General features: G+C 47.2%; 2 protein-coding genes across 3 annotated transcripts; one reads left to right on the top strand and one right to left on the bottom strand.

Moving 5' to 3' along the window:
• Positions 1-305: 305 nt before the first annotated feature.
• LOC110015889 (lebercilin) lies at positions 306-1607 on the bottom strand. The gene is made up of 4 exons (XM_020707022.3): positions 1301-1607; positions 948-1195; positions 555-788; positions 306-483 (listed from the first exon to the last, which is right to left on the bottom strand). The coding sequence occupies exons 1-4, from the start codon at positions 1488-1490 to the stop codon at positions 376-378; spliced, it is 780 nt and encodes a 259-aa protein (XP_020562681.1). The 5' UTR covers positions 1491-1607; the 3' UTR covers positions 306-375.
• Positions 1608-3287: 1680 nt separating this feature from the next.
• On the top strand, positions 3288-14261 carry cpsf1 (cleavage and polyadenylation specific factor 1). 2 transcript variants are annotated; one of them, XM_011481306.4, is made up of 38 exons: positions 3288-3632; positions 3929-4094; positions 4189-4216; positions 4292-4425; positions 4507-4587; positions 4661-4812; positions 4896-5042; positions 5122-5261; positions 5339-5449; positions 5524-5617; positions 5687-5774; positions 5885-6016; positions 6103-6154; positions 6236-6309; positions 7080-7154; positions 7230-7310; positions 7549-7635; positions 7713-7892; positions 7985-8126; positions 8233-8411; positions 8511-8650; positions 8736-8916; positions 9267-9473; positions 9548-9637; positions 9705-9851; positions 9919-10071; positions 10580-10696; positions 10852-10942; positions 11446-11530; positions 11633-11774; positions 11852-12004; positions 12692-12868; positions 12978-13044; positions 13117-13164; positions 13241-13396; positions 13706-13835; positions 13909-14047; positions 14121-14261. In XM_011481306.4, exons 2-38 carry the CDS (start codon positions 3951-3953, stop codon positions 14166-14168), a joined length of 4392 nt encoding a protein of 1463 aa, XP_011479608.1. In that variant the 5' UTR covers positions 3288-3632; positions 3929-3950; the 3' UTR covers positions 14169-14261. The 2 variants fall into 2 exon arrangements, with proteins under 2 accessions (XP_011479608.1, XP_011479609.1); XM_011481307.4 differs by having other exon boundaries at positions 3469-3647.
• Positions 14262-14264: the final 3 nt, after the last annotated feature.

Genomic DNA, 14264 nt, shown 5'->3' with positions numbered 1-14264 from the left:
TAAAGGTGGAAAGATTTCATGTAATCCATGGACACCAGTGAAGATCACAAATCATTGAAGAAAAAAGGTTCAGAGCACTGTCTAGTGGGTCCAGATGACCCAACTCCCAATGTTAAAGTGCCTAGGATAGCACAAGGGCTACAGAATACTTCAAACTCTTCAGTCTTCTTTAGAAATAGAGCAGCTGGAGTGGGAATCACCTGCTGGCTTGTTTGCAAAGTCATCACGCTGGGATTCATCGTCTTCAGCCAAAGATCTCAGCAGGAAAAAGGTGCAAATGATGGAATGTCATGATGGAATGCGTGTTTAAGACGCCTCAAGTTTATTTTTATGATAGAATCTCAAAAGTGAGATGTTTTATAACGTTTTTTTAAATTATTTGTGCCTCCAAGATTCGTTCCTGGCTTTGTCGCTTTTTAGCTTTTGGATCAACAGCTGCCACTTTAGTGTGGATCGGCAGTCATCCAGCTTCTTCTCCAGGTCCTGCCGGTGTTTGCATGGATTAGTTCAGCGACTGAGGTATCATTCAACTAGATGCTCCTCCCCCTCCTCACCTGTATCCTCCGCTCCTTCTCCTGCAGCTCCTCAGTGGCTTTGATCAGTCTAACAGAGACCTCCTCTTCCTCCAGCAGGCTGGGCGGATGTCGGAGCAGCTGTTGGAGCTTGTTCCTGGTGGCCTCCAGCTTCTTCTCAGTGGCCTGGAGCTGCTCTGCTAAGCCGTCACGGACAACATAGCTGTCATTAAGCAACTCCGCCAAAGCCGTGGCCTCCTTGTGCTTGACTGTAATCTGAGAACAGACCCAAAAGAATATAATCCGAATGGTGGGAACGATGATGTGTGATGTTAGGAAGGGCGAATTGGGGGAGCTTCAGCTTTCTGCTGAGACACGTGGATAAAACACAGACAAGGAGACCTTGTGCATCAGAGTGAACCACGTCCACTGTACCTCATTAATGCCGTTCTGTGGGGCCTGGTAGAACTTCAGCGCCACCGTGTGAAGATGCAAAAGCTCCTTTAGCAGGTGGTTTTCGGTCCTGGCCTCAGTCAGTTTTTTCTGCAGATGGTCCACCTGGCTCTGAAGATCCTTCGTGTTTATCGTGGTTTCAGACAGGGTCTTGGTGAACTGGACAGGCCCAGTTCCAGGTAATTGCAGAGGTTTTCTCTGTGGTTTGTTGGCCTGCTGGACTTCCCTCCCTGAAGAGAAACAAGATGTGGACTTCTCATGCTAAACTCCTCCTTCATGGTTGACAGAAACATCACACACATGTCATCCCATTGCAGAGGAAGGGTGAGAAATACCTCTTCTAGATCCAACTGGGCTGACTCTAGGAAAGGCCAGAGGTGGAAGCCCATCTCTAGGGCTTTCTTCAAACGGCTCCCGATACAAGGAGGAACAATTCCAAACGGATGTGTCCGTGTCGTAGACATACTCCATGTCGGGTACAAACAGATGCTTCGTCTGGCTCCCCTTGTTCAGGTGACCTTCCATGGTGAAGAGTTGTTCTCGATGTCTCCAAAAACAGTCAAGTTCAGAAAAGAACTGGTGGCACTAAGTGATCCCACGATAAAATGAAGGTTTGAGGCTTGAATAAATGCCGTTGCCATGGTGAGCAGGGATTTTTTTTTAAATGCCACATCTATTATGTTCATTAAGGTTCTCTGGAATTCAGGTGATCACGTCAGTTGGTTGAGTGGTGAAGCGTTTCTCTGAAAGGAAACTTTAAATGATGACGAACACGCTCCTCCCTGACACACACCTGACCCCCCCTCCACTGGTCTGCAGGACCAGTCATGTCTTCCAGTCACTTTGGGGCCTTTGGAAAAATGTATTTTATTATAAATAAAAAATGCTGAATTTGATACAATAAAATTTTGACATTCAATAATGGGGTTTCCAGTAATTTTAAAGTAATCACAAAACATTATAAAGATTTTCTTCGGAACTTGGACTCTTCCACCGGTCCGGGAACAGATTCTTTTTTAAACATTACCTCCACAAATGTAAAAAATAAGAGTTTAAAGAGATCTGTGATGACAGAATCTTGACCTGAACTGGTGGACTGTGTACCACATTTGAAAGAAAATAAGTCATCAGGAAAAGAGGGTTAACAGGAGCATTTTTTTCATTCAGTCAGTCAGTCATTGGTTTGTTGGTTTAGTTTGCCATTTGTATTGTTTACATAATATACAATATAAACTATCGTCCAATAAAGAAGAGAATAAGGCAGAAGCATATGAAGCTTATCAGATGCTTTTCCTTCAATATCCTCAAAGTCCAAGTTGATCAGTTAAACAAACCAAATAGATGCAATAAAAATAAAAATAAAAACAATTCTTTACTAGTAAATAAAGTCCTTCTAGATTTGTGTTTTGTAATCATTTATGCATTTTTGTTTTAGGCATTTTTTTAACTGCAAACAAAGTACTAAATATTAATTCATCACTCAATTCCTACCATAATTTCACTCCAAGAACTGAAACACATCGTAGTTCAAACTTTAACCTGTTCAAAATTCTAAAGACCTCTTGAATAGTTCTGACTTTTGGATCTAAATTATGTTTAACTCCATTAACAATTTCTAATACTTTACTGTCAACAATCTAATTTAATTTAAAAACTTTTTTTAGACAAAATAAAGAATTTGTTGGTTAACAATACTCTGCTCTATGAACTATTCTAATAACTTTTTTTTGTGATTCAACCACGTTTTTCCTGCATTTCCCTAAATCTCCGCACAATGTGAAAGATACAGGAGAACTAATGAACCGTAATTAAACTCTTTTTGTTTAATCCATCGCTAATTTTAAAGAAAATACCAATAAATATAGAAAGTTGGTTTTTATATAGTTTATATGAGATTTCCAAAACAGTTCATCATTAGGAAAAGCTTTACTCCTTTAACGTATTGAATTTCTGTACCACTTAGATATAATTGAACAATTCCTGCATTTCTATTGCCAGAATTTTTTTTAAAATTTGTTTTATTTTCATTTAGAGATAAGTTGTTATAATCAACAATTTTTAATCAACCTAAACTCTTGTTCAACTACAGTCAACAACTCATCAATATTTTTTCCTGTACAAAAAATATTACAATAATCAGCAAAAAAATAAATCTCACCTCTATTGACATTAATAAAATATTCTTAATGTAGTTTGAAAAAAATTTTGGTCCAAAGACTGAGCATTGTGGGAGTCCATAGAAATGTTATAAAAGCGTTCAATGATAAACTTTCCCCTTATATATAGATTATTTTATATATTACATTCTGTGTTTAACAAGACACAGTAAACCAGTGGGGTGTAAATATTGATTGTTGATGTGCAAGTTGCACAGTATGTGTAGTGTTTTATTTTTAATTTTAATCTTGTCTTGTACCTGAGCATCCATCCAAGGGTTTCTCTGGTATGAAAGATAACTGGCATTTCTTTTTGTAACCAACAGGGGGCAGCAGCGCCTCGTTAAAAAACATAAAGCGAAGTAAAGAAGAAGAAGGCAGACGGAAAAAAAACAGCTACCTGTCCGGCTTGATTATTTGTCTAATTAAATATGACCGAATAAACGTAAATTGACCTAAGTGAAATACAAAATAGAAACCTCGAGTAGCTCGAATAGCGCAGAGGACATAGGTACGTTGAATTTAGGTAAAAGTGATTTAAACACCAGTCATTTGCCGGCGTTGTGATGTGCTACTAGCATGCTAGCTGTTAGCCGTTTCTCCCATTCATTCTTGCCGCAGAGGTAGCGGCTAACCGTTAGCAGAGTCTGGTTCACTATGGTTAAATACAGTAAATAAACTAAGAGGAGGGAAATGATTTAACTGAAAATCCGCCCTTTTCTTTTAAAATTCGTCTTTAACTTTGCGGTTTGACGGACTTGTGAATGTTGTTGCGCTGAAAACGAACATTTGTGTTTTGTGTGTCAGTTTGGAGGCTGCTGGGGGAAGGATGTACGCTGTGTACAGGCAGGCCCACACTCCCACCGCCGTGGAGTTCTCTGTTTACTGCAACTTCATATCCAGCAGGGAGAAAAACCTGGTGGTCGCCGGGACATCTCAACTGTTTGTTTACAGGATCATCCATGATGTGGAGGTACTAAGACTGGAATCTTTTCACAGACATGGTAGCAGCTATTGCCATTTGAATGGCCTTTTTACTGTTTGTGTCATGCCTTGTGTCTTTCCAGAGTACCTCATCATCAGACAAATCCTCTGGTATGCCTGCATTGATGCAAACATCTCAGCTGTGCATTTGCCGAAGCTCACCTTTTACAAACTCACCTCTTACAGATGCCAAAACCCGTAAGGAGAAGCTGGAGCAGGTGGCGTCCTTTTCTCTCTTCGGCAACGTCATGTCCATGGCCAGCGTGCAGCTCACAGGAGCCAGCAAAGACGCCCTCCTCCTCAGTTTCAAAGATGCAAAGGTGACGTGATCTGAATGTTGCTCACACCTGAACTGCTGAGGTTTGCTTCTCACTGATTTGGGCGCATTCCCCTCTCTGCAGCTGTCGGTAATCGAGTACGATCCTGGGACGCATGACCTGAAGACGCTTTCCCTGCATTACTTTGAGGAACCAGAGCTCAGAGTATGTGTGAGAGCAAAAACAGCAGTAGAGGTACTGTGTTTCTCTCTCTGACGTCATTTTGTATCCTTTTTAGGACGGCTTTTTCCAGAACGTGCACATTCCCATTGTTCGCGTGGATCCAGAGAACCGCTGTGCCGTGATGCTCATTTACGGCACCAAGCTCGTAGTGCTGCCGTTCCGGAAAGACACACTGTCCGATGAGCAGGAGGGCGGAGTTGGAGAGGGGTACGGCCACATTTCAGAGGAGGATTTGGCTTTTTTGACCTGCTGTAGTCTGAACCCGCACCGTTTGTTTGGTTCTTCTGCAGACCCAAATCCAGCTTCCTGCCCAGCTACATCATAGATGTCCGCGAGCTGGATGAGAAGCTGCTGAACATTATTGACATGAAGTTCCTTCATGGCTACTATGAGCCCACGCTGCTGATTCTGTTTGAGCCCAACCAGACGTGGCCCGGGTGAGTCAGGGACCGTTTCTAACCACAGCTTGATGCTGGTGTTCGTTCAGACACAGCAGTTTGTGATCATTTCTTCCAGGCGTGTTGCCGTTCGTCAGGACACCTGCAGCATCGTGGCCATCTCCCTCAACATCATGCAGAAGGTTCATCCCGTCATTTGGTCTCTCAGTAACCTGCCCTTTGACTGCACGCAGGTCATGGCCGTCCCCAAACCCATCGGTGCGTTCCTTGAGCTTTTCAACGGGCCAAACTGTGTGAAGGCGTGCGCCATCTCTGACCTTTGATTGTTTTTTCAGGAGGTGTGGTGGTGTTTGCTGTGAACTCTCTGCTGTATCTGAACCAAAGTGTCCCGCCGTATGGAGTCTCTCTGAACTCCCAGACCAATGGGACGACGTCCTTCCCGCTGCGTAAGCACAGTTCTCTCAGCACTCAGAGTTCTTTATTCCTTTTTCAAGCTCATGGTTGTGGCGGTTTTACACAGGCGTGCAGGAGGAGGTGAAGATCACGTTAGACTGCTGTCAGTCTGACTTCATCGCTTATGACAAGATGGTCATCTCCCTGAAAGGAGGGGAAATGTGAGCAGCTGTGATTCCTGACTTTTGTTACAATTTGTGCGTCCTCATTGACCACTGCTGTTTTTGCAGTTACGTGTTGACCCTCATAACGGACGGCATGAGGAGCGTCCGTGCGTTTCACTTTGACAAAGCTGCAGCCAGCGTCCTGACGACCTGCGTGAGTTCTGCCAACGCTCAGGAGACCAGAGCTGCTCCTTTTTGCTGCTCTTCGGGCTGCACCTGTGCAGCAGGAGCAGTCTTCCATTTCACTTTGTCTGTCTTGGTCAGATGGTGACGATGGAGCCCGGCTACCTGTTCCTGGGTTCCCGTCTGGGAAACTCGCTGCTCCTGAAATACACGGAGAAGCTGCAGGAGGCGCCCGCAGAGGACGGAAATGACAAGCAGGAAAAAGAGAAGCAGGCACGTCTGTGACACAAATACTTTTCTTTTAATTGTGTGGCAGAAATAGAAATGATAAATTCCTTAAGACCATGTCTACCTTTCAGGAGGAACCCCCCAACAAGAAAAAGCGAGTGGAGTCTTCCAGCAACTGGACTGGTGCGTTCGCTGTCGCCTGGTAAAGTTTCTCCGTGTCTGGCTCTGCAGGCTGCTCTGCTTCATACTTCTTTGTCTTGTCAGATGAGGTGGATGAGATCGAGGTTTATGGAAGTGAAGCCCAGTCAGGCACTCAGCTGGCCACCTTCTCCTTTGAGGTAAAAAAGTTGGCTTCTATCTCCTCTGTGCAGAGGATCTGCAGAGTTCTGCTCTGCCTACATTTTGAAGAAGCTCCTGTGCCTGCAGTTCCTTTAAGCTGACCTGTGTGTTCACTAACACACAGGTTCTTCAATGCAGTAAACTATATTTGTCACCAAAAATACTTTTTGAGTTCCAACCATTTGTATCAAATTTCTGACACCCATGATCCAAAGTTTCCTTAAAAACTAGTGATGTTGCTAAAGCTGTGACGGTGTGGGATTTTTGATCACTGCGGTGATGAACCAGCAGAGAGGCGGTGTCTCGGTCTCTGGTGGTAGGTTGGCGCCAGTGTTCGGCAGCGGAGCCGCCACCAGTGTGTGACTGTGTGTGTGACTGTAAACAGCTTTGGGCCTTGTAGGTAGAAAAGTGCTTTATAAGTACACGCCATTTAGCATCCAGGTCATCTTAATCCAAAACTTCAACCAGTGAGACTCAGAGAGAAATACCTGGACAGTGCAGGGGAAGTTTTCCAGATTCCTTGGATTTCTTCTAGATAGTCAACGGTAAAGTTTTTTGCCAGGCCCCCCCTAGGGAAAAGAAAATGTAGAATAATAAACTTATCAAAATCCAAATAGTATTTTCTGATATCGATGTGTAAACTCATAAAGCAGCACCTGGACAGTGAGCTGACTGAAATATCAAGCCAATGGATGAAGCTCAGCCTCCTTCGTTCAGTAGAGGATTTCTTGTGTGAAGTGTGTGTTTTTTTTTTTGTGTTTCCCTACAGGTTTGCGACAGCATACTCAACATTGGACCTTGTGCGAATGCTTCCATGGGTGAACCTGCTTTTCTCTCTGAAGAGGTAGACACTTTTGGAACCCATGCAGACGACTCTCTGTTTCTACATTCATCCACCTAAATGTCACTTTTCCCACAGTTTCAGAGCAACCCTGAACCCGACTTGGAGATCGTTGTTTGCTCTGGCTACGGCAAAAACGGTGCTCTGTCCGTCTTGCAGGTATCTCTGTCTGCTCTGAGTTTGTTTACACACCTGATCGGTGTCCCGCACAGTCCTGAAACCTGTGGTGGCGAGGGCCGTCTGCCACAGGTCCTGAGACGGTGCTACAGCACGGTCTGGGTTTACCACGGCTGCCTCAGAGATCCACGGAGCAGCCAGTAAACACCCCAGGCACATGTTCACGCCCCCTGTCTCTTTCAGGAGATTTCTTGTTATCCTTTTGCTTTTTTCTTCTCAGAGAAGCATCCGACCTCAAGTAGTCACTACGTTTGAGCTGCCAGGTTGCCACGACATGTGGACGGTAATCTCAGGGGAAGACAAGAAGGTACGCTCAACAGAAATACGCTTCCTGCTGCGCGGCTGTCGCTTTGGTTTCTTAGTCTGTAACTTTATGATTTCCAGAGCGGCAAAAATGAGGAGTCGGAGGATGGAGGGAAGGTGGAGACAGAAGAGGAGAGTGAAGGAGGAGAAAAGGAAGCGGACGCAGAGAAGAAAGAAGAGCAGGATAAGACAGAGCCTCCTCTGGAAGACGATGCAAAGAAGCACGGCTTCCTCATCCTGAGCAGAGAAGATTCAACCATGGTAACAGAAGAAACATTCAGTCAACATTCAGATTCTGGAACCAGGAAAGGAGAAAAAAGGTTTAATGAAAGGAAAACCTCTTTCTCTTTAAGATCCTGCAGACGGGTCAGGAGATCATGGAGCTGGACACCAGTGGCTTTGCCACTCAGGGACCCACTGTGTTTGCTGGAAACATTGGAGATAACCAATACATCATCCAGGTCTCCCCCATGGGACTTCGGCTTCTTGAAGGAGGTGAAATGAGGCTGCATCCATTTAGTGTTGAAGACAAATACATCCCAGAATATGAGCCTGAAGAGTGTTTGATGGAAGCCCCTCTAACTCTCATTTCACCTTTCAGTGAAGCAGCTTCACTTCATCCCAGTGGATCTGGGATCTCCCATAGTTCATTGCTCTGTGGCGGACCCGTACGTCGTTATTATGACCGCAGAGGGCGTGGTCACTATGTTTGTGCTGAAGAGTGACACTTACATGGGGAAAACACACCGACTGGCTCTGCAGAAACCTCAAATTTCCACGGTGAGTGGAATGTCCTTTAGGTTCTGTGGTTGCCCCCCCTGCTGGCCAATAAAAGCTGTTGCACTTCTTGCAAGCGTTTGAAACCCTCTCGCCCCACAGCTATCTCGAGTGATCGCTCTGTGTGCGTATCGAGACGTCAGTGGGATGTTCACCACAGAAAACAAATCCAGCTGCTCCTCCAAAGAGGACCTCATCCTCAGGAGCAACTCTGAGACAGAGACAGTCTACCAGGACCTCAGGTAGGAGGCACATGCTCTCCAGAACCTCCCACTGCTCCTCCTACTTATGGGCAGCAGTCTGATGACCTCTCCTGTTTTTGTGCAGCAACACAGTGGATGATGAAGAGGAGATGCTGTACGGCGAGTCCGGCGCCAGCATGGCAGCCGGGAAAGAGGAAATGAGCCGCGGCTCTGCAGCAACAGCGCCCCCTGGGGGTGAGGGTAGCGCGGGCAAAGCCGAGCCTAGCCACTGGTGTGTGCTGATCCGGGAGAACGGCGTAATGGAGGTATGTCTGCCTGGACCCTCCGTTCAGGTGCTCTGATGGCAGGAAATGTGAGGTCGAAGTGAGCCCTTAAACTCTGTCCTTTCTTACCTGTCAATCAAAAGGCCACACCTACATCTGTGTGCAACTTCGAGTTGTTACGGAAAAGCATGAGGCTCATAATAGTTGTCTTTTTCAGTGACTATAACAGACTGTAACTGTAACTCATTAGTTTTTATTTCACAGGTGTTTCAAACAGGAAGTGAAAGTGTTTTGTCATCCTTCTGCAGCATTTGTCAGCGCTCTTAGATTAAGCTACTGGGAAACTTGTTTAAGTCTGTTGTGCTTCATTTCATTGACTCTTTGTGGGGCAGATTTACCAGCTGCCTGACTGGCGGCTGGTCTTCCTGGTGAAGAACTTCCCGGTGGGCCAAAGGGTGCTGGTGGACAGCTCTTCTGGACAGTCAGCGACACAGGGAGACGGGAAGAAGGAGGAAGTCACTCGACAGGGAGAGATCCCGTTGGTCAAAGAGGTGGCTTTGGTTGCTCTCGGCAACAATCGCAGCCGCCCGTATCTGCTGGTGAGTTTTTCCCCTGGGCTGATCTCCATCTCTGTGTTGGATCTGTGGAAGACCGAAGGCCCTTGCTGTCTCAGGTCCACGTGGAGAACGAACTTCTGGTCTACGAAGCGTTCCCGTACGACCAGCAGCAGCCGCAGAACAACCTGAAAGTCCGCTTCAAAAAGGTGAGTCTGGAGCGGAGTAGCGGCTGCTTCCAGCGAAGCGTCTGATGGCGTTTCTCCTCCGGCTCAGGTGCCCCACAGCATTAACTTCAGAGAGAAGAAACCCAAGCTGAAGAAAGACAAGAAGGCGGAGGGCGGAGGTCCTGAGGAAAATGTGGCTGTGAAGAGCCGAATTTCCAGGTTCCGGTACTTTGAGGACATTTCTGGATACTCTGGGGTACAAACTAAAGTCCATTTGGAATTTACCCAGAAGGGTTAGCTCCTGATACATGTTGTTTCCTCAGGTGTTCATCTGTGGCCCATCCCCCCACTGGATGTTGATCACCTCTCGAGGAGGGCTGAGGCTTCACCCCATGACCATCGACGGACCCATCGAGTCCTTCTCCCCCTTTCACAACATCAACTGCCCCAAAGGCTTCCTCTACTTCAACAAACAGGTATGTGCTTCAACGGGACGCCTCCAAACATTCTCTCTGGGTCTCCAGCGTCCAGCTGTCGGATGGGTGCAACGGCTCCTTCACAGGGCCTCATTGCTTAGGCGGAACACCGAAGCTCCAGCTGCGTGGCTCCTCACTCGCATCCGTCTGTGGCATCATGGAGCTGCTTCAGTTCCTCTGCAGCCTGACGGAACCTCCAACACCAGAACATTCTGTGCTGGTTCACTGTTAGGATTTGTGAAGATTTGACTTCAATTCTAACAGATTGAAACCACAGTTCATCTTTCACAACATTTTGTCTTTATTTTATTTTTTTGCATTTTTCTTCACTGTGACTCAAAAATATTGAATGCAACATTAGTCTTAAATTCCATAATATTGTTGACTTTTGACGTGTTTAAACTGCATCAGTAGAGCTGAAAACATCGCCTCCTGACATTAGGCTGTGCATTTTCCAAAAGTCTTTATTAAGCTTTAAAGTGGGGCGTGGCTGGTTTCTCCTGCACAGGGTGAGCTTAGGATCAGCGTCCTGCCCACCTACCTGTCCTACGACGCCCCCTGGCCTGTGAGGAAAATCCCCCTGAGGTGCACCGTCCATTTCGTCTCGTATCACGTCGAGTCCAAGGTGAGGCTGCTCCAGCAGCGTGCAGGGTTCTTAGGGGGAGGAGCTACAATAGCTGTCGGACAGATGATGCAGCTGCACAACGAGACGCTCAGATGTTTATTTTTTACGGCAGACGGGACGGAGAAGTTGCAGTCTGACATGTTTTTCTGTTTCAGGTGTATGCTGTGTGCACAAGCGTGAAAGAGCTGTGCACGCGCATCCCCAGGATGACTGGAGAGGAGAAGGAGTTTGAAACTATTGAAAGAGGTCATAGAGCACAAAAACACACACCAGCTCCCTGTTCCTGCTGTTTGATTCCTACAAAACATCAGTGTTTTATCAAGGCAGCTTCTGTTTTCATTCAGATCATTTTCTGCTGCAGAGCAGATCCTGTTTTTCAGGGAACCAGGCTGTTTTCTGCAGAGTACAATAGAGACTAAATGGAAAGCAGAGATGAAGACACTCTGCAGTCAGAGTTCTGAGGGTTATCTCCATGAGGATGCAGCCACAGAAACGTAGTCAGGACGGTGGGAGCAGAGTCCGGAACACAGATCCACCTTTTGGGAGTGTCTGGGTTTTCTTGAGGCTTGTGGGGGGGATCTGGGTGGTCTGTTTAGACTGCAGCTAAACCAGTTTGATGCTTTTCCAACACATCCTGCTGAAGAGGCAGTGCTGAGCTGAGGTCCAGTTATTTGAAGGCTGCAGCTCCACTGTCAACACGTGTGTGGAGGTCTTTGCTAACGTGGGGAATCTGCTGGTCCTCCCTGCAGATGAGCGCTACATCAACCCTCTGCAGGAGAAGTTCTCCATCCAGCTGATCTCGCCAGTGAGCTGGGAGACCATTCCCAACACCAGGTAAAACGTCTCGTGTCATTGAGTGATTCTGAAGACCCTCCCCCACTGTGGTCCAGGACTCCTTTAGTCCAGTCCATCACAGATGCTAGCTGTGTCTTCTAGGATCGACCTGGAGGAGTGGGAACACGTGACCTGCATGAAGACGGTAGCGCTACGGAGCCAGGAGACCGTGTCTGGACTGAAGGGCTACATAGCTGCGGGGACCTGCGTGTTGCAGGGGGAGGAGGTCACCTGCAGGGGGCGGGTGAGCGGAGGCACAGAGGTGTCATGAAGAACCCTCTGTACAGGTTCCTGCAGCCTCTTCTTCTGCGTTTGCCTCAGATCCTGATCCTGGACGTGATCGAGGTGGTTCCAGAGCCGGGCCAGCCCCTCACCAAGAACAAGTTCAAAGTTCTGTATGAGAAGGAGCAGAAAGGCCCGGTGACGGCACTGTGCCACTGCCACGGGTACCTAGTGTCAGCCATCGGACAAAAGGTCTGAGCCACGCCCCCCACGCCTGTCCTGCTGCTTTTATTTGACCGACAGAAGTTCAGAAATCTTTTCTGAGCTCAAATTAGCTTTGATACATCTCAGCTTTGTTCTGATTGGGTCTCTGTCGGGGGTGGGATGAGCCTTCTGGATTCTATGGTTCTATATACACTCACCGGCCATTTTATTAGCTACACCTTACCAGTACAGGGTTGGACCCACAGAACTGCTGCTCACTGGACGTTTTCTCCTTTTCAGACCGTTCTCTGTAAACTCTAGAGATGGTTGTGGGTGAAATCCCCATTAGATCAGCAGTTTCTGAAATGCTCAGACCAGCCCATCTGGTACCAACAACCATTTAAAGTCACTTCAATCACTTTCTCTCCATTCTGATGCTCAGTTTGAACTGCAGCAGATCGTCTTGACCGTGTCTACACGCCTACACTTATTGCCATGTGATTGGCTGATTAGAAAGCTGTGACAGGTGTGCCTAATGACGTGGACAGTGAGCGTATTTGAAATTGACACATTTATGATTTGATGCATTTATTGACAGCAGAAAACCAGAAAGCAATTTTCTTTTATTGGCCACATGAGTTTGTGTGGTTGCCATAGCAACTCTTTAGGTCTGGGATTACGCTGGCCTCCCTTGTTTGCAGCTGTGTGTGTAACTGTGCTTTCCTCTGCTTTTAGATCTTCCTGTGGGCCCTGAAAGACAACGACCTGACGGGCATGGCCTTCATCGACACGCAGCTCTACATCCACCAGATGATCAGCATCAAGAACTTCATCCTGGCAGCTGATGTGATGAAGAGCATCTCGCTGCTGCGTTACCAGGAGGAAAGCAAGACGCTGTCACTGGTCAGCCGGGTGAGGAGTGACCCCGCAGCATCTTCATCCTGATTGTTAAAGCTCTTCCTCTGGGTTCTAACTGATGAAGAGGAGCACTAAAGCGCTTTCCCTTTGGGTTCCTCAACAGGATGCAAAGCCCCTGGAGGTTTACAGCATCGAGTTCATCGTGGACAACAACCAACTTGGATTCCTGGGTAAGAAATGAAGCTGGCTTTGAATTCTTCTCATCCATCCTCTGCTTTTCTAAAAATTTACTGTCTTTGTAGTTTCAGACCGAGACAAGAATCTCTTTGTCTACATGTATCTACCTGAAGGTAGGTGGTGGGTTCTGAGCTGCAGCATGCTCCTTCATGACTTACGCAGGCCTTTCACCTGCTGCCGTGTCTGCAGCTAAAGAGAGTTTCGGGGGCATGCGGCTGCTCAGGCGGGCTGACTTTAACGCCGGAGCCCATATCAACTCTCTGTGGAGGATGCCGTGCAGGGGAGCGCTGGACTCCGGCAGCAAGAAGGCACTCACCTGGGACAACAAGCACATCACCTGGTTTGGTGAGAAAAGCCGGTTGGGTTTGCTGCAGACGGTCACAGCAGCAAACGGCATCCTGTTTAATGCCGAGCCGTATTTCCATTCATGCTGCAAGTCCCATCCGGTTCAGAAAAAGGTTCTTTGATTATCTTGAATGGAATAGGATCATTTGTTTGGTGCAAAAAATGCCGTTTCTTCTGGTGGTTTCATGACTTTCCTTTCAACAAATGTGGACTTCTTCCCATCATCTGAACATGCATGAGTGTCCAAAATGTGAATAAAATCCTAGAAAAGGACTGGACTAATGTCAGGAATCTTTTTTTCCCCTGCAGCAACACTGGATGGGGGCATTGGACTGCTCCTCCCCATGCAGGAGAAGACGTACCGCCGTCTGCTGATGTTGCAGAACGCTCTGACCACGATGCTGCCTCATCACGCGGGCCTCAACCCCAAAGCCTTCAGGTCAGCTTCCTGTACGGGCCTCCGCAGAGCCCAGCACCTCCACGGAGGCTGACGTCTGTCTCCTCTAACGCAGAATGATGCACAGCAACAGACGGAGCCTGCAGAACGCAGTGAAGAACATCTTGGACGGAGAGCTCCTCGCCAAGTACCTGTACCTCAGTACCATGGAGCGCAGCGAGCTGGCCAAGAAGATCGGCACCACGCAGGACATCGTGAGTGCCGAGCAGAGCGCCCGCTCAGACAGGAGCGCCTTTCTCCTCATGTGCGCTGTCTTTTCCTCCTCAGATCCTGGACGACCTTCTAGAAATCGACAGAGTCACGGCTCATTTCTGAGCGCCGTTTCCACATGAGCAAGTATTTTCTTACGCCCGTCTCCCAGCTCCTTCCCGTTTTCCTAAAATGTTTTGTATTAAAAACTGAACTGAGTTT

This window comes from Oryzias latipes, chromosome 11 (genome assembly GCF_053564925.1).
Source record: "Oryzias latipes strain Hd-rR chromosome 11, Olatipes_Hd-rR_3.1".
Lineage (NCBI taxonomy): Eukaryota > Metazoa > Chordata > Actinopteri > Beloniformes > Adrianichthyidae > Oryzias > Oryzias latipes.
Note: the sequence above shows the minus strand (reverse complement) of the source record. Positions and strands in the feature narration are given on the sequence as shown.

Bases quoted from the DNA above. Each gene is read 5' to 3' on its own strand.
- LOC110015889 (XM_020707022.3), bottom strand. From the start codon at position 1,490: ATGGAAGGTCACCTGAACAAGGGGAGCCAGACGAAGCATCTGTTTGTA. The intron at 789-947 runs GTACAGTGGACG...GTCTGTTCTCAG, and splicing joins CACAGAACGGCATTAATGAG to ATTACAGTCAAGCACAAGGA. The intron at 484-554 runs GTGAGGAGGGGG...AAACACCGGCAG, and splicing joins AGAAGGAGCGGAGGATACAG to GACCTGGAGAAGAAGCTGGA.
- cpsf1 (XM_011481306.4), top strand. From the start codon at position 3,951: ATGTACGCTGTGTACAGGCAGGCCCACACTCCCACCGCCGTGGAGTTC. The intron at 4,217-4,291 runs GTATGCCTGCAT...CACCTCTTACAG, and splicing joins ATCATCAGACAAATCCTCTG to ATGCCAAAACCCGTAAGGAG. The intron at 12,005-12,691 runs GTCTGAGCCACG...CTCTGCTTTTAG, and splicing joins TGTCAGCCATCGGACAAAAG to ATCTTCCTGTGGGCCCTGAA.